The sequence below is a fragment of the Scyliorhinus canicula genome, chromosome 9 (genome assembly GCF_902713615.1).
Source record: "Scyliorhinus canicula chromosome 9, sScyCan1.1, whole genome shotgun sequence".
In the NCBI taxonomy this organism is placed as follows: domain Eukaryota; kingdom Metazoa; phylum Chordata; class Chondrichthyes; order Carcharhiniformes; family Scyliorhinidae; genus Scyliorhinus; species Scyliorhinus canicula.
Window position 1 is genome coordinate 2621741 of NC_052154.1, and position 22506 is coordinate 2644246.

The 22506-nt window shown below is 47.0% G+C and overlaps 1 protein-coding gene across 3 annotated transcripts in view; it reads right to left on the reverse strand.

The window, feature by feature from the left end:
• The window catches only part of pepd (peptidase D), a 224675-nt gene that overhangs the window by 160730 nt on the left and 41439 nt on the right, over positions 1–22506 (reverse strand). For all 3 annotated transcript variants that reach the window (XR_005461732.1, XM_038806189.1, XM_038806190.1), the window contains exons 5-6: positions 8284–8331; positions 5593–5654 (exon numbers count right to left, since the gene is read on the reverse strand). Coding sequence is in view for 2 of the 3 variants with exons in the window: in XM_038806189.1 (XP_038662117.1) it covers positions 5593–5654; positions 8284–8331 (110 nt within the window). In the remaining variant the exon portion in view is untranslated. The remainder of the gene's footprint in view (positions 1–5592; positions 5655–8283; positions 8332–22506) is intronic.

Sequence of the window (22506 nt, forward strand, 5' to 3'; positions counted from 1 at the left end):
CCTGCAGCAGTAGTGGACTCGCCAACACTAAACGCATTCAAATGGTCATTGGATAGGCATATGGACGATAAGGGAATAGTGTGGAGGGACTTTAGAGGGGTTTCACAGGGCGGTGCAACATCGTGGGCCGAAGGGCCTGTACTGCGCTGTAATGTTCTATGTTCTATTTATACGGACTTCCAGAAAACATCTGATAAAGTCCCTCAACAGAGACCATGAACTGAAGTAGAAGCTCATGGAATTAAAGGCAAATGATTGACCGTTTGGGAAATTGGCTGATTTTCAGGAGACGGGACAGGTATAACAAGCAGCCACTCTAACTGACGGAGGAGATTGTGGGACAATGCCCCAGCCTCTAAGTCAGAAGTCCCAAATCAAGTGCCACTCTGGGACAGGATAGCCACGAACACGATCCAACATGGTCAAACAGACTGCGACTATCAACTTGTGAATCCTTCTAACACACACCGAGAGCAGAAGGTAAAGAGCAGCAGCCTCTCCTGATCAGCTACGCTGGAAGTGGTGTGGAGCCCCTCAAGTTATAGACCCTGGTGTCAGGTTAGTGACCTGTTCCAGGAGAAACTAGCCATGGAAACGGACGCTTAGCGGATGTTTAACTGCCTCAAACGCCACTAGGGACAGGAAGAGAAAAGAAGCAAACTCTAACTGCAGGATTGGACAAGTGGAGTCCTGTAATGTTGGGGCCTCAAGGTATTCACTGTATTCTTTGGCGACCTAGATGATGGGATAGAAAGCTACGTCACCAAATTTGTCAATGAGATAAAAATAAGCAGCATTGCAAACACTGTAGGTGGAAGTGTAAAATTACAAAGAGACATAGTTAGATGAAGGGAATGGGCAACACTGTGGTCAATGATTCACCTGAGGAAGGAGCAGCGCTCCGAAAGCTAGTGTTTGAAACAAACCTGTTGGACTTTAACCTGGTGTTGTAAGACTTCTTACAATGAATTTTTAATGCAGACAATATGAGGTTATCCACTTTGGACTTAATAAAGATAGTAAGAAGTCTTACAATACCAGGTTAAAGTCCAACAGGTTTGATTCAAACACGAGCTTTCGGAGCGCAGCTCCTTCCTCAGGTGAATGGCGAGGTATACCTCGCCCCAGTCCAACGCCGGCATCTCCACATCATTAATAAAGATAGAACAAGAACAGAAAACACTGGACAATCTCAGCAGGTCTGAAAGCATCTGTGGAAGGAGAAGGGAGCGAACGTTTTGAGTCTGGGTGACTCTTTGTCAAAGCGAGAGAGAGCTGGAAATAGGATCAGATTCATACTGTGTGGGGGGAGGGGGGGGGGGGCTGGATAGGGGCCAACAATAGTTGGAGATAGTCAAAGATGTCGAGGACAGAAGATAAAAGGACTGTGAATGAGGGTGATTGAAGCTAAGTAGAGAGCTGATAGTGGCACATAAAGAGTTTAGAATATGTGAATGGCAGGACAAAGGTTAGCAATGTGTCAAAGGGCGACTAGGCCCAAGTCGGGTGGGGGGAGGGGGGACAATGGAGAGGGAAAACAAATCAATGGAAGAAATAGAAATAAACTGATAGAAATAAAAACAATGGGGTGAAGGTGGACAGGAGAGAGTTCACAGCCTGAAGTTGTTGAACTCGATGTAAAGTCTGGAAGGCTGTAAAGTGCCTAATGGGAAGATGAGGTGCTGTTCCTCCAATTTGTGCTTCACTGGATCATTGCAACAGGTTAAGGACGGACATGTGGACGTGAGAGCCGGACAGTGAGTTGAAATGGCAGCGACAGGAAGGTCTGGGTCCTGCTTGCAGACGGACCGGAGGTGTTCTGCAAAGCGGTCACCATCTATGTTTAGTTTCTCCAATGTAGAGTAGACCGCACTGGGAGCAGCGAATGCAATAGATCAGATTGAAGGAGGTGCTACCTCAGTTGAAAAGAATGTTTAGGGCAGGTGTCTGGTGAGTAGGGAGGAGGTAAAGGGGCAGGTCTTACACCTTCTGCGATTACATGGGAAGGTGCTGTGGGGAAAGGATGAGGTGTTGGGGGTGATGGAGGGGTGTACCAGCTTATCCCAGAGGGAACAAGTTCCCATGGAATGCTGACAGGGGGAGCGAGGGGAAGATGTGTTGATGGTGGAATCATGCTGGAGTTGGCAGAACTGGCGGAGGATGATTCTTTGAATGCGGAGGCTGGTGGGGTGAAAAGTGAGGACAAGTGGGGCCCTAACCTGGTTCTGGAGCACTGTGAGCTGTTTTGGGTTTGACACCGTAGGAAAGATATACCAGGGGAGACAGAGAGTTATCTAGACTCAAAATGTTAGCTCCCTTCTCTTTCACAGAGACTGTCAGTTCTGCTGAGATTGTCCAGCGTTTTCTGTTTTTATATTGTTATACCAGGAGTGAGTTCAGCGGAGGGCCAGGAGGATAATACTCGATCCATGAATCAAGCTGAGGGGAGATTACACAAACTAGGATTATATTCTCTGGAATTTATGTGCTCAAGGAGTGATTAGACTGAAGATTTCAAGATATTAACGGGTTAAATTGCCCCTTAAGTGTCCAAAAGGTTAGGTGGGGTTACTGGGCTAGAGTGGACGTGTGGGCTTACGCAGGGTGCTCTTTCCAAGGGCCGGTGCAGACTTGATGGGCTGAATGATTAAGGGGAACAGATAGAATAAATAGAACTATTTCTGCTAGTTGGGGTGTCTGGGGCTAAGAGATATTAGAACCACACCTTGTGGAGTTAAATTAGGAATCACTTAAACAAAAAGAATGGTGGACGTTTGCGACACTGTTCTGTAAATGGCAATTGATGAGAGATTAATTGTGGATTTTAAAACTGAGACTGGTAGGTTTTTGGCAGTTTAAGGTATTAAGGGAGAGGGGGGAAAAGACAGACGTTTGGAGTTAGGTCATAGATCAGCCACGTTCTCAATGAATGGTGAAGGAGGTTCGATGGGTTAAGTGGCGTCTGATTCCCATGTTCGTCCAAGGGGAAGATGGGACTTCACTTTAGCATCTCTTACGGAAGAGAGATACAAATACAAATCTTTCTTTCTATCAGATTGTTACTCGTGGGGCTGTGTTTATTTTAGTGGGCTCGACAGTTCAAGGTTGATGATAGATTTGCAGGTCTGTGTAATTACTCAATATAGTTCTTAAAATCAGGAGTAAATTCTTTACCCTCCGCCCACTAAAGCAGCTTAGCATTATCCATAATGCTGCTGGATCCAGAGGAGGATTTGGGTATTATTTTCACGAATTAGTACACCTGACAATATTATCCCCGGATATTAAAATCCTCCTTACTTGAAGTTATCCCTTTAATAAATCAAACTCAAGACGATTTCCACGGATGGAATAATATCTCGGTCTAGTTGGGGAAGTGAAGATGTAACAAAAACAGCCATCAATCCTGCATTTGTTAGTCATGTCCTCCTCGGGGGCCAATATAAAACTGTGGCATGGATGAATCACTTTGATATTTAGTACAGAGTGACTTTGAATCCAGGCTCGAGTCAGAGAAGCAGCAACAGGCTGAACTGGGAGGTGGTCGGCAGTCAGCACATCAGAATTTAATTTTCAGCTCGAACTGGCTCGTCCTTGATGAGGGATGTTCAACAGCAGGCAGCGTATGGGGTTTCCAACATTGATGTTCCTTCCTCTCCACCAGTAATTGCCAAGACCCCCTAAATACAGATACAATTCAATGAACCCCCCCCCCCCCACCCAGCTGATCCCAGCCAGATACCAATGCATGCAAACGCTGCACTGCTCCAAAAATAGCCACAAGTTGGAGAGCTACTAGCTCTGCCCTTTTTAAAAATGTATTTTTCGGATGTGTGTCACCGACGCAGCCAACATTCCGCGAGACGGTGGTCGTCAGCTGCCCTCTCACTACAGTCCATGCTTATCTGCAACAGTGGCTGTTTCATTGGGCAATGAAGTGGGCACCACATGGTTGTGGATCTGGGATCACGTGGAGGCGAGACCAAGTAAGGTTGGAAAACTCCCTTGCCTGAAGGATATCGGAGAAGCAGATGGGTTTGTGTGAAAATCCACTGCTTTCATGATCATTGTTAAAGAGATTAGCAGCTTATTCCAGATTAATTAATTCATTGAATTTAAATTCCCTCAATTGTTGCGGTGGGATTTGAACTCCAGCATCTGGAGGACTAGGACAGGATTCTGGTTACTCGTCCAGGAACATTACCATGATGCTACCCTGCCCAGCAAATTAGAAATCCATTCCTACGACACATTCTGGGGCACCTCAGGAAGGATATATTGGCTTTTGAGGGGGTGTCAGGCGGATTCTCCAGAATAATACAAAGGCCAGAAGGAGTTAAGTATGAGGACAGGTTACACAGCCTAGCCTTTTATTCCCCTCATAGAGATGAGTACAGTATGATCGAACTAAGATGTTTAAAATAATTATCTCCCTCAAAAGGATGGTGCACTTTGAGGCTGGGCGTCAATTGAAAATTTCAAAACTGAGCTGAATAGATTTTTGTTAGAGAAAGGTATGAAGGATCACAGAACCCAGGTGATGGATGGAATTGTGACGCAGATCAGCAACGATCTGCCTGAACAGCGGAACGCGATCAAGGGGCTGAATAAAAGCAAAACACTGTGGATGCTCGAATTCTGAAATAAAAACAGAGAATGCTGGGAAAACCCAGCCGGTCTGGTAGCGCTGGTGGAGAGAGAAACACAGTTAACGTTTCGAGTCCGCCTGCCTATTTAGAGTTCTTCAAGGGGCTGAATGGTCTATTCGTCATGGAAAGGAATGTAAAGCCCCATCTCAAACATTTAATAAGATACAATCAGCAGAAATAGTCTATTTGGCCCCTCGGGCCTGATCATGGTGAACTGATTATGGCTTTAACTCCACTTTCCTGCCTTTCCGCCACAATTCCTCGACTCCCAAAACAGCAAACCCATTTCTGAATGTTTTGACGGAGGAAGGAATGCTGGGTTTGGAAGGGGAACTCCTTGCTCTCCGAATAGGGGATCTGAATGTTTTGACGGAGGAAGGAATGCTGGGTTTGAAAGGGGAACTCCTTGCTCTCCGAATACGGGATCTGAATGTTTTGACGGAGGAAGGAATGCTGGGTTTGAAAGGGGAACTCCTTGCTCTCCGAATAGGGAATTCTTTAATGTTCACTTGGACCTACTTTAAAAATGGCACCTCTGACAAAGCAGCACTCCCTCATTATGTGCTCAAATCTGAAGTGAGAATTGAACCCACAATTTCCAGGGGTTGGTGTGCCACCTCGAGTCGAACAGGTACCTGCATTTCTACCTGCCACATTCTGTACTCATACAACTCTGATGTCTGTTCATTAAACTCACGCGCCTCTGTATTGATCTCAGTTAGAATGCAAAGGCGTGCAGGAATGCCCGACAGTAGGGACTGTATTATTGTCTCAATCGGGCAACTGGCTATCTCCTGAGTGGAAAAGGAGTCAATCTGCAAGAGTTTGTACACTGGCAATATGCCCTGGATGTGCAGTTAAGTAATTAGCTGTAATCATTCAATTATATATTCGGAGTCCTACCAATATAATGAAAGAGCAAAGGCTGTTAAAGAGTACTTACTGACTGATTCCTTCAAACGAGGCTTCTCGAGTAGTGTGCCCACTATCTGTGTTTATGCCACGCTGAAATTAAACAAATAACCACTTGATTTGCCACATTTCTGGAATACATCCTAAGCTCACAAGGCGCGATTCAGCGGACATAAAACAAAATCCGCTTTCCAGTGTGTCTGGCATGTGATTCTCAGCAACTGCAGCGCCGAGATTCACCCTGCTATTCACCAGCACTTTGCTGGTATTTCCTGCACTGGGAAGCTGAGCTCACCAGAAAGACCGGCTCCTCGAAGATCGGCCGCCATTTTGAACGGCAGTCCCGATCTCGACAGCCCCAGCCCCTTCCAGGCCTCCCCAGCTTTCAAAACCCATTCCCTCTTTACCTCCCCAAACATCTAGTGGCCCCTGGAAACCCCCTCACCCCCCTCTAATGGGCAAGACTCTCCCCTCCACCCCTGGCAGTGCCAACCTGGCAGCCGGGCACCTTGGCACTTTCAGCCTGCACCCTGGAAGTGCCCCTGGAAACCTGGCAGTGCCACGCGGATACCAAGACAGCACCAGGGTGGCATGCCAGGGTGCCTTGTTGGCACTTCCAAGATGCAGGACTGGCAGTGCCAAAGTGCCCGGGTGCCATGGGAGTGCCACGGTACCACCCTGCCCTGTCCCTGTGAGAGGCCCCCACCCGAGGTGCCATCAACCTGGTCCACATTTGTGCAAACCAGTGCTAAATGGTGCCCGCGTCGGGCACAACGCGTTCGCTGAATCGCGCCCACAGCCCAATTTCTATCAATGACTCGATGAAGGGACGGACGGTCTGGGTGTGAGATTTGCTGGTGACACAAAGAAAGGTAGGAAAGTAAATTGTGAAGACGACGTAAGGAGGCTATAAAGGGACATCGATAGGTTAAGTGAGTGGGCAGAGATCTGGCAAATAGAATATAAGATTGGCAAATGTGAAATTGTCCATTTTGGCAGGAGCAATAAAAGAGAGGGTTATTATCTAAATGGTGAGAGATTACAGAGCTCTGAGAGTTAGCAATTCAGAGACGTTTTATTAGACTAATACCAGAAATAGGCAGGTTGTCTGATGAGGAAAGGTTGGACAGGCGAGGAGTTTGTATCCACTGGAGTTCAGGAGAGTAAGAGGTGACTTTATTAAGATCCTGAGGGGTGTTGACAGGGTGGATGTGGCGAGGATGTTTCCTCTTGTGGGAGAATCTAGAATGAGGTGTCATTGTTTAAAAATAAGGCGGTCACGTATTTAAGATGGAGGTGAGGAAATGTTTTCTCTCTGAGGGTGGAGAGTCTCTGGAACTCTGTTCCTCAAAAGACAGTGAAAGCAGAATTTGTGAATATTGTTAAGGCAGAGCTGGACAGACTCTTGATGAATAAGGGGGTGTGAGGTTTAACAAGGGGGTGTGAGGTTTAACAAGGGTGTGTGAGGTTTAACAAGGGGGTGTGAGGTTTAACAAGGGGGTGTGAGGTTTAACAAGGGGGTGTGAGGTTTAACAAGGGGGTGTGAGGTTTAACAAGGGGGTGTGAGGTTTAACAAGGGGGTGTGAGGTTTAACAAGGGGGTGTGAGGTTTAACAAGGGTGTGTGAGGTTTAACAAGGGGGTGTGAGGTTTAACAAGGGGGTGTGAGGTTTAACAAGGGGGTGTGAGGTTTAACAAGGGGGTGTGAGGTTTAACAAGGGGGTGTGAGGTTTAACAAGGGGGTGTGAGGTTTAACAAGGGGGTGTGAGGTTTAACAAGGGGGTGTGAGGTTTAACAAGGGGGTGTGAGGTTTAACAAGGGGGTGTGAGGTTTAACAAGGGGGTGTGAGGTTTAACAAGGGGGTGTGAGGTTTAACAAGGGGGTGTGAGGTTTAACAAGGGGGTGTGAGGTTTAACAAGGGGGTGTGAGGTTTAACAAGGGGGTGTGAGGTTTAACAAGGGGGTGTGAGGTTATCGGGGCTGAGCAGGAATGTGTGGTTGATGTTACAATCAGATCAGCCATGATCTTATTGAATGGGAGAGCAGACTTGAGGGGCCGAGTGGTCTGCTCCTAATTTGTATGTTGGTACATGTAAGAACTGGGGCAGGGAAAGGATGCCGGGAGAGAGGCTGGATAGTCCAGGCCATGGTTTGCATTTTCATGGAAGTAAAACAGCAAAGTATCGCAGAATCTGGAAACATCTGTGGCAATTTGCATCATTAGCAAAGATTTACTCGGCCAGGAACCCAACAGACAAACTATCGGCAGCTATTTTACACAACATCAGTAAACATCGTGAGCAAGCCCATCGGCCTCAGTTTTTGGGTGACTATATTGAGATGTTTTCTTCAGACAGGAGTGATGATCACAGCTACAATTTAACGGAACAAGCTCCTTCTGCAAAAATCCTTTGTTATAATGTCATTAACAGGATCTACATTCAGTCTTCAGACCCATTTATAAAATGGCGAACTGATAACAATGATGTCACCCTGATCAGAATCATCCACAACTAGGCTGTCCCCACTGGATCTGATCATCCGTCAGAACTGAACGGCCACAGGATGAGCACCCATTGGACAATTCAATCTATAACCACACTACAAGGCACAATGAAGCTAATCACTAGCTCCCAGCAAGCTAAATGATCTCAAACGCAATCACAATGCACATGAACTCCTTGGTTGATCCGTTTCCCACTGGTCACACTGCACAGATACGTACCAGTGTGAGGAGCACATCTGGCTGCAACTTCTTTAGCACGGCAGCCACCTGTAAAGACAAAAGTTTCCTGTTACAGTGGGCATAAAAAAGCGGCCTCGGTCGAACTTCTGAATACATACAGCATCTGTAAAGAAAACACAGACTTGCATTTATATCGGGGTGTCCTAATGCACTTCACAGTCAATGAAGCACTTTGAAAATATGTTGCTGTGGCAATGTACCAAACACAGCAGTCAACACCTACCAGGAGCACAGTGATAAACACTAGATGAATTTTTGTGACGTCAATTGAGAGATAAATATTGTCCGGGACACTTGGGAGAACTCCCCCACTTTTCTTTGCAATCAGGCTTGCACGATCTTCACATCCGCCTGAGGCAGAAAAGTAGTCTCAATTTAACACCTCATATCTCGCTCCGTCAATACTGCTCCGTAAATCAGCCTGGATCTTAACGCTCAAAGCTTACCTTTGGGATTTGAATCCACAACCGTCTGACGCAGAGATGGAGACACTGACCCTGTTCCAAATGCTGAGAAACAGGAATCATAGAATCGATAGTGCAGAAGGAGGCCATTCCACCCATCGAGTCTGCACCGACCCTTGGAAAGAGCACTCCACTTAAGCCCACGCTTCCACCCCATCCCCATAACCCCATAACCCCACCAAACCATTTTGGTCATTAACGGCAATTTACAATGGCCAATCCACCTAACCTGCACATCTTTGGACTGAGGTAGGAAACCAGAGCACCCGGAGGAAACCCACGCAGACACGGGGAGAACGTGCAGGTCCGCACAGTCAGTGACCCAAGCTGGGAATCGAACCCGGGACCCTGGAGCTGTGAAGCAACTGTGCTACCATGCTGCCAATCAGCCAAATTTCAAAATTTTCAGATGGTACAAAACTTGGAAGCATTGCGAACTGCGAGGAGGGCGTCATAGAACCTCAAAGGTCAGACACGCTGGCAAAGCGTTGGGCGGTGAGGACGTGCTGGCCTTGGAAAGGGTCCAGAGGAGGTTCACAAGAATGATCCCTGGAATGAAGAGCTTGTCGTATGAAGAACGGTTGAGGACTCTGGGTCTGTACTTGTTGGAATTTAGAAGGATGAGGGGGGGATCTTATTGAAACTTACAGGATACTGCGATGCCTGGATAGAGTGGATGTGGAGAGGACGTTTCCACTTGTAGGAAAAACTAGAACCAGAGGACACAATCTCAGACTAAAAGGCAGGGGAAAGGCAATTATGATGCGATGAGGCAAGACTTAGAATGCATCGGCTGGAGAGGAAACTGCAGGGGATGGGCACAATGGAAATGTGGAGCTTGTTCAAGGAACAGCTACTACGTGTCCTTGGTAAGTATGTACCTGTCAGGCAGGGAGGAAGTGGTCGAGCGAGGGAACCGTGGTTTACTAAAGTATTTGAAACACTTGCCAAGAGGAAGAAGGAGGCTTATGTAAAGATGAGATGTGAAGGTTCAGTTAGGGCGCTCGAGAGTTACAAGTTAGCTAGGAAAGACCTAAAGAGAGAGCTAAGAAGAGCCAGGAGGGGACATGAGAATTATTTGGCAGGTAGGATCAAGGATAACCCTAAAGCTTTCTATAGATATGTCAGGAATAAAAGAATGACTAAGGTAAGAGTAGGGCCAGTCAAGGACAGTAGTGGGAAGTTGTGCGTGGAGTCCGAGGAAGTAGGAGAGGTGCTAAATGAATATTTTTTGTCTGTATTCACAAGGAAAAAGACAATGTTGTCAAGGAGAATACTGAGATACAGGGTACTAGACTAGAAGGGCTTGAGGTTCATAAGGAGGAGGTGTTAGCAATTCTGCAAAATGTGAAAATAGATAAGTCCCCTGGGCTGGATGGGATTTATCCTAGAATTCTCTGGGAAGCTAGGGAGGAGATTGCTGAGCCTTTGGCTTCGATCTTTAAGTCATCTTTGTCTACAGGAATAGTGCCAGAAGACTGGAGGATAGCAAATGTTGTCCCCCTTGTACAAGAAGGGGAGTAGAGATAACCCCGGTAACTATAGACCAGTGAGCCTTACTTCTGTTGTGGGCAAAGTCTTGGAAAGGTTTATAAGAGATAGGATGTATAATCATCTGGAATGGAAAAATTTGATTAGAGATAGTCAACACGGTTTTGTGAAGGGTAGGTCGTGCCTCACAAACCTTATTGAGTTCTTTGAGAAGGTGACCAAACAGGTGGATGAGGGTAAAGCAGTTGATGTGGTGTATATTGATTTCAGTAAAGCGTTTGATAAGGTTCCCCACAGTAGGCTATTGCAGAAAATACGGAGGCATGGGATTCAGGGTGATTTCGCAGTTTGGATCAGAAATTGGCTAGCTGGAAGAAGACAAAGAGTGGTGGTTGATGGGAAATGTTCAGACTGGAGTCCAGTTACTAGTGGTGTACCACAAGGATCTGTTTTGGGGCCACTGCTGTTTGTCATTTTTATAAATGAACTGGAGGAGGGCATAGAAAGATGGGTGAGTAAATTTGCAGATGACACTAAAGTCGGTGGAGTTGTGGAAAGTGCGGAAGGATGTTACAAGTTACAGAGGGACATAGATAAGCTGCAGAGCTGGGCGGAGAGGTGGCAGATGGAGTTTAATGCAGAAAAGTGTGAGGTGATTCATTTTGGAAGGAGTAACAGGAAGACAGAGTACTGGGCTAATGATAAGATTCTTGGTAGTGTGGATGAGCAGAGAGATCTCGGTGTCCATGTACATAGATCCCTGAAAGTTGCCACTCAGGTTGAGAGGGTTGTTAAGAAGGCGTACGGTGTGTTAGCTTTTATTGGTAGAGGGATTGAGTTTCGGAGCCATGAGGTCACGTTGCAGCTGTACAAAACTCTGGTGCGGCTGCATTTGGAGTATTGCGTGCAGTTCTGGTCGCCGCATTATAGGAAGGATGTGGAAGCATTGGAAAGGGTACAGAGGAGATTTACCAGGATGTTGCCTGGTAAGGAGGGAAGATCTTATGAGGAAAGGCTGAGGGACTTGAGGCTGTTTTCGTTAGAGAGAAGAAGGTTAAGAGGTGACTTAATTGATGCATACAAGATGATCAGAGGATTAGATAGGGTGGATGGTGAGAGCCTTTTTCCTCGGATGGTGATGTCTAGCACGGGGGGACATAGCTTTAAATTGAGGGGAGATAGATATAGGACAGATATCAGAGGTGGGTTCTTTACTCAGAGAGTAGTAAGGGTGTGGATTGCCCTGCCTGCAACAGTAGTGGACTCGCCAACATTGAGGGCATTCAAATGGTCATTGGATAGGCATATGGACGATAAGGGAATAGTGTAGCTGGGCTTTAGAGCTTCACAGGTCGGCGCAACATCGAGGGCCGAAAGGCCTGTACTGCGCTGTAATGTTCTAAAGGGACGATCCTTGAAAACAGAGATGAGGAGGAATTTCTTCAGCTAGAGGGTGGTGAATCTGTGGAACTCTTTGCCGCTGAAGGCTGTGGAGACCAATTCACTGAGTGTCTTTAAGACAGAGATAGATAGGTTCTTGATTAATAAGGGGATCAGGGGTTATGGGGAGAAGGCAGGAGAATGGGGATGAGAAAATATCAGCCAAGGTTGAATGGCGCAGCAGACCCGATGGGCCGAGTGGCCTAATTCTGCTCCTATGTCTTATGATCTTATGGCCGTATTTTCTCCCTTGAGCCTTTCCACCTATTGAATTAGATTAATTGGCTGATCTGTACCTCAATTCTATTTACCCATCTTTGCTCCACGTCCCATTATATCCTCACCCACCTCCCATAATATCCAACAAAAATGTATACATTTCAATTTTGTGAATTTCAATCAGCCTCAGAATCCATAGCCTTTATTAGGAAAACGTTTCAGATTTCCACTGCCTCGTGTGTGAAGAGTCTTGCATGCCACAGCTCTAATCTTGAGACCTGTCTGGTTACTTGCCTCTGCTAATGCTATCAATGCGTCATTCTAGTTCCTAGGAGGGGTTCAGTATCTGACAGATGCTGCCCGTCCTGCTGACTGCTTTCACATTTCCCATTCAACATCTGTGCTATTCTACTTTCATCTTGGGGAGAAAGGACAAATCTTGGACACCAAACGAAAGGCATTGCACTATGTCAGCTCTGGTGACTGCACTTAAAAGGCCACAGAGCACAACTTCATCAATTAATCATTGCTAATGTACTCGGTGTGTCAGAGGAGCAGATTACAGCAACACAAACTGGGACAGAGCTAAGAATCAGTTTGCATCTTGTCAAACCCCAGTCTGCGCTGGAATTGATTTCCTCGTGGATTGATCCCAACCCAAGGAACAGACCTCAAATCATGTGCAAGAACATCCTCCCTCTCCACCACCTACATCACAAAAATCCAAGGAACACACAGGGTGAGTGTTTACACGTGGGGGAACTGAGCTGGCTCCCACAACAGCACCTTCAAAATCTCTTCATTGTCACAAAGCGAAAAGAAACTCTCAAGATGCATGGGGAAGAGAGCTTGCGGTCTGCAAGGTCAGGGATATTTATGTTCGAGTGACTAAGTCATTTTTAATGCATCTCGTCAGCTGCTGGAGGAGAAAATTACCTCCGATTCCACACATCCATGAGCAAAAATGTAGACCTTGTCAGGTCTGCTAGCCATCATTTGGGGGGAGGGGTGTGTGTGTGCAGAAGAGAACAGGGCCGGGGAGCTCAGAGAGCACGAGCAAGAGAGTGCACGTGTAATGGCCACCAGGAAGTGAATGAGCAAAAGAGCTGAGAGAGTGAGAGAGAGAAAAATAGAGAGAGCAAATAGCAGAAAGTAAGTCATTACCAGGCTCCCCCACTCCATGCTAACTGCATTTAGCTAAAGAGCTCCCACCAGGCCCCACACCACCTCCCGCTTAAGTAATTTTCAACAATATTGTTTAACCCAAATTCAGTTTAAAAATCGACCTTGACAGAAGATTTTACAAAGTACAGACATATTCTAACCATGAAGCAAACTGCCATGGCCTATGCCTTTAACCTATCCCTACTCCACTCCGAGGTCCCCACCTGCTTCAAGAAGACCACCATCATACCGGTACCAAAGAACCAGGCAACGTGCCTCAATGACTACCGCCCGGTGGCCCTGATGTCAGTTGTAATGAAGTGCTTCGAGAGGCTGATCATGAAGCGCATCACCTCCATACTCCCGGAACGCTTTGACCCACTTCAATTTGCATACCGTTGCAACCGGTCCACATCGGACGCCATTTCCCTGGCCCTACGCTCATCCCTAGAGCATCTCGAAAACAAGGACTCCTACATCAGACTCCTATTTATTGACTACAGCTCCGCCTTCAACACCATAATCCCACCCAAGCTCATATCAAAGCTCCAAAACCTAGGACCTGGCTCTCCACTCTGCAACTGGATCCTTGACTTTCTGACCAACAGACCACAGTCAGTAAGAATGAACACCAACACCTCCTCCACAATAGTCCTCAATACCGGTGCCCCGCAAGGCTGCATACGTAGCCCCCTACTCTACTCCCTGTACACACACGACTGCGTGGCAAAACTTGGTTCCAACTCCATCTACAAGTTTGCTGACGATACGACCATAGTGGGCCGGATCTCGAATAACGACGAGTCCGAATACAGGAGGGAGATAGAGAACCTAGTGGAGTGGTGTAACGACAACAATCTCTCCCTCAATGCCAGCAAAACTAAAGAGCTGGTTATCGACTTCAGGAAGCAAAGTACTGTACACACCCGTCAGCATCAACGGGGCCGAGGTGGAGATGGTTAGCAGTTTCAAATTCCTAGGGGTGCACATCACCAAAAATCTATCCTGGTCCACTCACGTTGACGCTATCACCAAGAAAGCACAACAGCGCCTATACTTCCTCAGGAAACTAAGGAAATTCGGCATGTCCACATTAACCCTTACCAACTTTTACAGATGCACTATAGAAAGCATCCTATCGGGCTGCATCACAGCCTGGTATGGCAACTGCTCGGCCCAGGACCACAAGGAACTTCAGAGAGTCGTGAATACCGCCCAGTCCATCACACGAACCTGCCTCCCATCCATTGATTCCATCTACACCTCCCGCTGCTGGGGGAAAGCGGGCAGCATAATCAAGGATCCCTCCCACCCGGCTTACTCACTTTTCCAACTTCTTCCATCGGGCAGGAGATACAGACATCTGAGAACACGCATGAACAGACTCAAAAACAGCTTCTTCCCCACTGTCACCAGACTCCTAAATGACCCTCTTATTGACTGACCTCATTAACACTACACCCTGTATGCTTCAACCGATGCCAATGCTTATGTAGTTACATTGTATATCTTGTGTTGCCCTATTGTGTATTCTCATGTATTTTCTTGAATTTTGTTTAATTCCCTTTTCTTCCATGCACTGAATGATCTGTTGAGCTGCTTGCAGAAAAATACTTTTCACTGTACCTCGGTACGCGTGACAATAAACAAATCCAATGAACTTCCGTACAGGCACCCAGGAACAATTGATATCTGACAAGCAGTTAATCCTCAACAAACACAGTTAAAGCATCTCATCTGCCCTGTAGCGTGTGGAGCCATTCGAGCATTAGTGCCTTGAGTACGTAAAGTCAGAATTAATACAAAATAATCCTCGACGGTGAGGGTTAATTGTGGAATGGAACAATGTGATTTATAAAAGTGCCGAGAGTCTTATATTTGAAAATGTTTTTTTTTTTGAAGAATGGCAAATCTCTACAGGAAAGAGTCAGAACAAAGGAACAATAATAAGTGCTGCAGCTAATGGAAATCGGAACTGGAATGCTGCAAACACTGAGCGGGTCAGGCGGGGCCTGTGGGGAGCGGAGATTGGAGAAAGTTTCAGGTCACTGACCTTTCAATAAAACCGAATGAATCAGCAAAAGGTAGTTGTGAAAAAAAACAACACACACTCGACTAGTTCAAAGGTCTCCTATCTTTCACCTTCATAAACTTTAAAAACTTTGTCTTATTCTTTCCAATGGGTGGGTGTTGCTGGCTAGGCCAGCAATTTTATTGTCCACCCTTAATTTCCCTTCAGAAGGTGGTGGTGAGCTGCCTTCTTGAACCTCTGCAGTCCTTGAGGTATAGGTACACCCACTGTGCTGTTAGGGAGGGAGTTCCAGGATTTTGACCCAGTAACAGCGAAGGAACGGCAATATATTCCCAAGTCAGGGTGGTGAGTGATTTGGAGGGGAACTTCCAGGTGGTGGGGTGCTGCTCTTGGCCTTCTAGATGGCAGTGGTTGTGGGTTTGGAAGGAGTTGCCTAAGAAACCTTTTTGAGTTGCCGCAGTGCATCTTGTAGATGATACACACGGCAGCTACTGTTTGTCGGTGGTGGAGGAAGTGAATGTTTTTTTATAATCTTTATTGTCACAAGTAGGCTTACATTAACACTGCAATGAAGTTACTGTGAAAATCTCCAGTCGCCACACTCCGGCGCCTGTTCGGGTACACAGAGGGAGAATTTAGAATGTCCAATTCACCTAACAGCATGCCTTTGGGTAGTTGTGGGAGGAAACCGGAGCACCCGGAGGAAGCCCACGCAGACACGGGGAGAACGTGCAGACTCCACGCAGACAGTGGAAGGAGTGACAAATAAGTGGGCTGCTTTGTCCTGGATGGTGTTGAGCTTCTTGAGTGTTGTTGGAGCTGCGCTCAGGCAAGTAGAGTATTCCATCACACTCCTGACTTGTGCTTTGTAAATGATGGACAGGCTTTGGAGGGGTCAGGAGGTGAGTTACTCACTGCAGAATTCCTAGTCTCTGACCTGCTTTGGTAGCCACAGTATTAATATGGCTGAGTCCAGTTTAGTTTCTGGTCAATAGTAACCCGCAGGATGTTGCTAGTGGGGGATTCAGCAATGATAATGCCATTGAATATCAAGGGGAGGGGCTGGGGGTTCTCTCTTGTTGAAGATGGTCGTTGCCTGGCACTTGGCATGGAATACTTAAATACGAACTGCTTCAGTATCTGAGGAGTTGCAAATTATGCTGACATTGCGCAATCATCAGCAAACATCATGACCTTATGATGAAAGGAGGTCATTTATGAAGCAGCTGAAGATGGTTGGGCTGAAGACACTACCCTGAGGAACTCCTGCAGTTATGTTCTGGGACTGACTTCCATCAACCACAACCATCGTCCTGTGTGCCAGGTATGACCCCAGCCAGCGGAGAGTTTTCCCCCTGATTCCCATTGACTCCAGTTTAGCTAGGACTCCTTGATGCCATACTGGGTCAAATGCTGCCTTGATGTCAAGGGCAGTCACTCACCTCACCTCTGGCATTCAGCTCTTTTGTCCATGTTTGAACCAAGGCTGTAATGAGGTCAGAGCTGAGCGGCACCCAAGCTGAACGTCAGGAGCAGGTCATTGATGTGTATGTGAGGCACAGTGTCATCATGGTTAGCACTGCTGCCTCACAGCCCAGGGACCCTAGTTCAATTCCAACCTTGGATGACTGTCTGTGTGGAGTTTGCACGTTATCCCCTCATCTGTGTGGGTTTCCTCCGGGTGCTCTGGTTTCCTCCTATGGTCCAAAGATATGCAAGTTAGGTGGGTTGGCCGTGCTAAATTGCTCCTTAGTATCCAACAGTTAGGTGGGGTTACGAAGTTCCAGGGATAAGGCCTAGGTAGGGTACTCTTTCAGAGCGTAGATGCAAATTTGATGGGCCGAATGGCCTACTTCTGCACTGTGAGGATTCTATGCCAGCACCGTAGACACCCCTTCATCACTTTACTGATGGTTGAGAGGACTGATGAGGCTTTAATTGGCTGGGTCAGACTTTTCCTGCTTCTTGTGGACAGGGCATACCTGGACAATTTTCTACATTGGAGTCCGTGTTGTAGCCGTACTGAAACAGCTTGGCTAGGCTCTTTCATTTCTCCAGGAGTAAGAAAATTAGGAATATTTTCTTAGTCACTATGTGCAGTCTGCACGTTCTCCCAGTGTCTGCGTGGGTTTCCTCCGGGTGCTCCGGTTTCCTCCCACAGTTGCAAAGATGTGCAGGTTAGTTACGGGGATAGAGCGAGGGAGGGGACCTAGGTAGTGTGCTCTTTCAGAGGTTGGTGCAGGTTTGATGGGCCGAATGGCCTCCTTCTGCACTGTAGGGATTCTATGACTTCTACAGGCCAGTTAGCCTAACATCAGTTGTTGGAAAAATGTTGGAATCTATTCTTGACTGTTAACAACGCACCTAGAAAAGCAGAGTGTGATCAGAATAAGTCAACATGGTTTTACTAAAGGGAAAGCCTGTTAAATATATTTATTAGTGTTTTTTGGGGATGTAAGAGAGAAGAAGGTTTTCGTTAGAGAGAAGAAGGTTTTCGTTAGAGAGAAGAAGGTTAAGAGGTGACTTAATAGAGGCATACAAAATGATCAGAGGGTTAGATAGGGTGGACAGCGAGAGCCTTCTCCCGCGGATGGAGGTGGCTAGCACGAGGGGACATAGCCTTAAATTGAGGGGTAATAGATATAGGACAGAGGTCAGAGGTGGGTTTTTTACGCAAAGAGTGGTGAGGCCGTGGAATGCCCTACCTGCAACAGTAGTGAACTCGCCAACATTGAGGGCATTTAAAAATTTATTGGATAAGCATATGGATGATAAGGGCATAGTGTAGGTTAGATGGCCTTTAGTTTTTTTCCATGTCGGTGCAACATCGAGGGCCGAAGGGCCTGTACTGCGCTGTATCGTTCTATGTTCTATGTTCTATGTAACCTAGAAGGTAAATAAAAGAGAACCAGTAGATGTAGTAGCCTGGATTTCCAAAAGGCTTTTAATAAGGTGCCACACAAAAGTTTGATAGGTAAAATAAGTGCCCATGTAGCCTGAGGTAATATTTTAGCATGGATAGAGGATTGGCCAATAGATAGGAAGCAGAGTGTGAGCATAAATGGGACTTTTGTTGGTAGCTGGTGAATACTGGATATCACAAGTGTCAGTGCTGTGGCCTCAGCTATTTACAATCTGTATTAATTTACATGAAGAGCCAGAGAGCAATGTATCAAAGTGTTCTGATGATACAAAGCTAGGTGGAAAAGGTAAGCTGTGGGAAGAGCACAGTAGTGTGCAAAGAGATATAGAGAGGTTAAGGGAGTGAGCACCAAGATGGCAAATAGAGTGGAATGTAGGGAAGTGTGAAGTTATCAATTTTGGTTCAAAGAATAGAAAGAAGAATATTTTTTAAAAGGTGAGAAACTCCCAAGTGCTGGTGTTCAAAGAGACTTGGGTCTGTTTGTTCAAGGATGGCAGCAAGTTAGCACGCAGGTGCAGAAAGCAATGAGGAAGACAAATGGTGTGTTGACCTCTATTGCAAGGCGATTGGAGTGGGGAAAAACATGAGTCTTGCTTGAGTCGTACAGGGTTTTGGTGAGACCACATCTGGAATACTGTGTGTAGTTTCGGTGTCCACATTGAAGAAAAGATATTCTTGCATTGGAGGAGGTACAGCAAACATAGAACATAGAACAGTACAGCACAGAACAGGCCCTTCGGCCCTCGATGTTGTGCCGAGCAACGATCACCCTACTCAAACCCACGTATCCACCCTATACCCGTAACCCTACAACCACCCCCCCCCCCCCCCCCCCCCCCAACCTTAGGGTCATTAAATTAGTCCCTGGGTTATAGGGGTTGTCCTATCATAAGAGGTTGAGCACATTGGATCTATTTACTGTGGAGTTTAGAAGAATTAGAGGTGATCTTATTGAAACGTACAAGATGCTGAAGGAACTTGCTAGGGTGGATGCAGAGAGATTGCTTTCGCAATCTGGTTGCTTCAGCTGGTTGGGGAATCTAGAACACGGGACGGTCTAGAATAAGAGGATCAGTGGAAAACACTTCAAAGGGTTGTGAAACTTTGGAATTCTTTGCTCCAGAACATTGTGGATGCTCCAATATTGGACACATTTAACGCTGGGTTACAGATTTTTGATCTGTCAGGGAATCCAGGGTTATAGGGAATGGGTGGGAAAATGGCTGCAGGTCAGCCATAATCATACGGAATAGAACATACAGTGCAGGAGGTAGCCATTCGGCCCATCGAGTGTGCACCGATCCACTTAAGCCCTCACTTCCACCCTATCCCCATAACCCAACAACCCCTCCTAACCTTTTTGGACACTAAGGGCAATTTATCATAGCCAATCCACCTAACCTGCACGCCTTTGGACTGTTGGAGGAAACCGGAGTACCCCACGCAGACATGGGGAGAACGTGCAGACTCTGCACAGACAGTCACCCAGCGGGGAATCGAACCTGGGACCCTGGCGCTGTGCAGCCACAGTGCTAGCCACTTGTGCTACTGTGCTGCCCTGTAGAGCAGGATCAAAGGGCAGTGTGGTCTAATCCTGCTCCTATTGCTTGCATTCAGAGGACACAGCTAGTTCTGGAGAACATGTCATCAGTATTATCTTCCAATATTAGCTTCCAACATCCCTTGCTGTTTTCGCTATTTGGCATCGAGTAGTCTTGCGTTGTAGCTTCAGCAGGTTGACACAGTTGTCAGTATGTCTGGTGGTGTCCCTGGCATGCCGTCCTGCACTCGTCATTGAGCCAGACTCTGTAGGGTTTTCAGGCAACTGAGTGTCTCACTCGGCCGTTTCAGAGGGCATTTAAAAGTCAACCACACTGCTGTTGGTGTGCAGGCCAAATAAGGATGACAGATTTCCTTCCCTGAGTTCGCTAACTTCAGACCTTGAACTCTGTCCTCCATGTTAAATGTTGACAACATACTGAGGAGGTCACTCAGCCCCTCGAGCCTGCTCCACCCACCATTCAATGAGATCATGGTCGACCTAATGTTAACCTCAACATCACATTCCTACTCGTCATCAATAACTATTCAGCCCCTTACAGATCAAGAATCTATCAACTTCTGCCTTAAAGATATTCAAAGACTCTGCTTCCACCCCGTTTTGAGGAAGAGAGTTCCAAAATCTCACAATCGTCGAAGAAAGTTCTTTTATCTCAAGTGTCTTAAACAGGCAACAGTGACCCCTCGTCTTAGATTCTCCGACAAGCGGAAACATCCTCTCCACATCCACCCTGACAATACCCCTCAGGGTCTTGTATGTTTCAATCAAGGCAACAACAGCACAGGACAAAAGGAAGCTCCGCAAGAGAAAGAACAGGTCCAGAAGGCATGAGAACAGTTACAGCTGGATGGCAGGGGCCTGCAGAATGCTCATTCAGGTTCCAGTGGCTCAGCTCAGCAGAATCCAGGAGAGCCGACCACAACTGCAAGGCCCTGGGCCTCAGTCTCAAACACCAGTTCACAAGGGGGTTCAAGTGTGGAGGAAAGGGAGGAAGGGACCGAGACAAACACCTGGTACAAAAATAAGAAACAACACAGGCACTTATGTGTTTTTAAGAAAATAAAACAGTTAGGCACTGAACTTCCACTAATCCAGGGCTCATGATTTGATTTTAAACTCAAATTCTCTGGAGACCTCCCTAGAATGAAGTTCTTTGATGCAGAATCACATACGTTCACTTCACAGAAGACTGTACACCATCTGTCAGCGGTGAACCATCATGAAAGGTTTCATCTGACTCCAGGACATGTCTAGTGGGATTGGCAAGGCCTTCAGTTAGAAATGTAAAACTCTTCCACCCCTTCTGAATTCCAGGGAGTTTGAAAATACCCAATCCCATGTTTAAAAACATAAGTTTAAAGAGACCTTAATGTTTGGAAAGAGCAGAGAAGTTTTGGCCAACAATGAGCATCATTACGTGAAAAATCACCAAAGAATCTCAACCCAGATCCCCAATGCCCTTCCAGGAACATAATTTAGGATTAGTAAACCGCCATTTTAGTGTTGTAGAAGTCATTACTGCAGCAATTATTGGCTCATGCTTTGGGTAGGGGGAGGCGTTACAAATGTGAAACTCAGCTTTTAAACTCTCTTTCTTAATTTAACAATCTGAATTGGGGAAAGGTGATCATTTGAACTCTGCCCGGAGACAGGTGGAAGTGATGCGATTTGTCATGGCGATCGAGGCCCTGGTCGAAACCCAAGACACTCAAGTGCCAGTTCTGACAGCTGGATGGAAATGGGACACTCAAGACTCAGATGACCAAGCAGATGTGATGAATTAGGAATTTCAGATACTTGGGCACGTTAGCATGGCCTGTTCGAACGCGGGGGACTCTTGTTTATTTTGAGCCTCGGCGGTTGAACAAGGTGCCCCGATCGCTCGACCCCAATGGCCCAACTTACCTGGAGGGAGAGTTGAGGCTCTCCCCCCCCCCCTCCCCCCCTCTCCACACCCCCTGCGGGTAGGGCACGCTTGGGCCTGATCTCCAGCATTGGCAAAATTGCCACCTGACATTGGCATTGCCAGACTGGCACTTTGGAAGTGCCCCTGCCAGTCTGGCAGTGCCACTTGGGCACCCTAGCAATGCCAGTCTGGCAGTGCCACTTGGGCACCCTAGCAATGCCAGTCTGGCAGTGCCACTTGGGCACCCTAGCAATGCCAGTCTGGCAGTGCCACTTGGGCACCCTAGCAATGCCAGTCTGGCAGTGCCACTTGGGAACCCTAGCAGTGCCAGACTGGCACATGGGTGGCACTGCTAGGGTGCCCAGGTGGCACTGCCAGGGTGCTAGGCTGGCAGTGCCAGGGTGCTACCCTGCCCAGAGGCAACCGCCAGGGAGACCACCCCCCCCCCCCCCCCCCAACCAAGTGCAGTTCCGCCTAGTCCTCGCAGTGGGGACAAGTGCTGAAAGGCGAGGCCGATGGATCTCGGGGGCTGGTCAGGTCTGGCATTGGCATAGGTAAGTGAGAATAAGCTCACTTAAATATATAAATCTGGATCCTGTCCACCGGGGGTGGGATCCACATCGCAACGTATCGCAAAATCTCTTCTAGACCTATGGGGCATAACAGCCTTCGGGAATCCTGAAGGAGGCCTCTTGGGAGATTTACCGACTGGGTCCCACCCCGATTCTGGTGGGACGCGGCCAGTAAATCGTGACCATTGTATTGTAGCCATTTGGTGCTGTAAGGGTTGAAGCCTGGGTTAGTGTGTGTATGGCTGCTGCAACAGATTCCTGCTTTGAAACACCTTGGGTCCCAAATGTTAGTTTCTGTTTTCTTTTCTAAAAATAAATTTAGAGTACCCAATTATTTATTTCCCCAATTAAGCGGTTATTAAGCGTGGCCAGTCCACCCTACCCTGCACATCTTTGGGTTGTGGGGGTGAGACCCACAAAGTCACGGGGA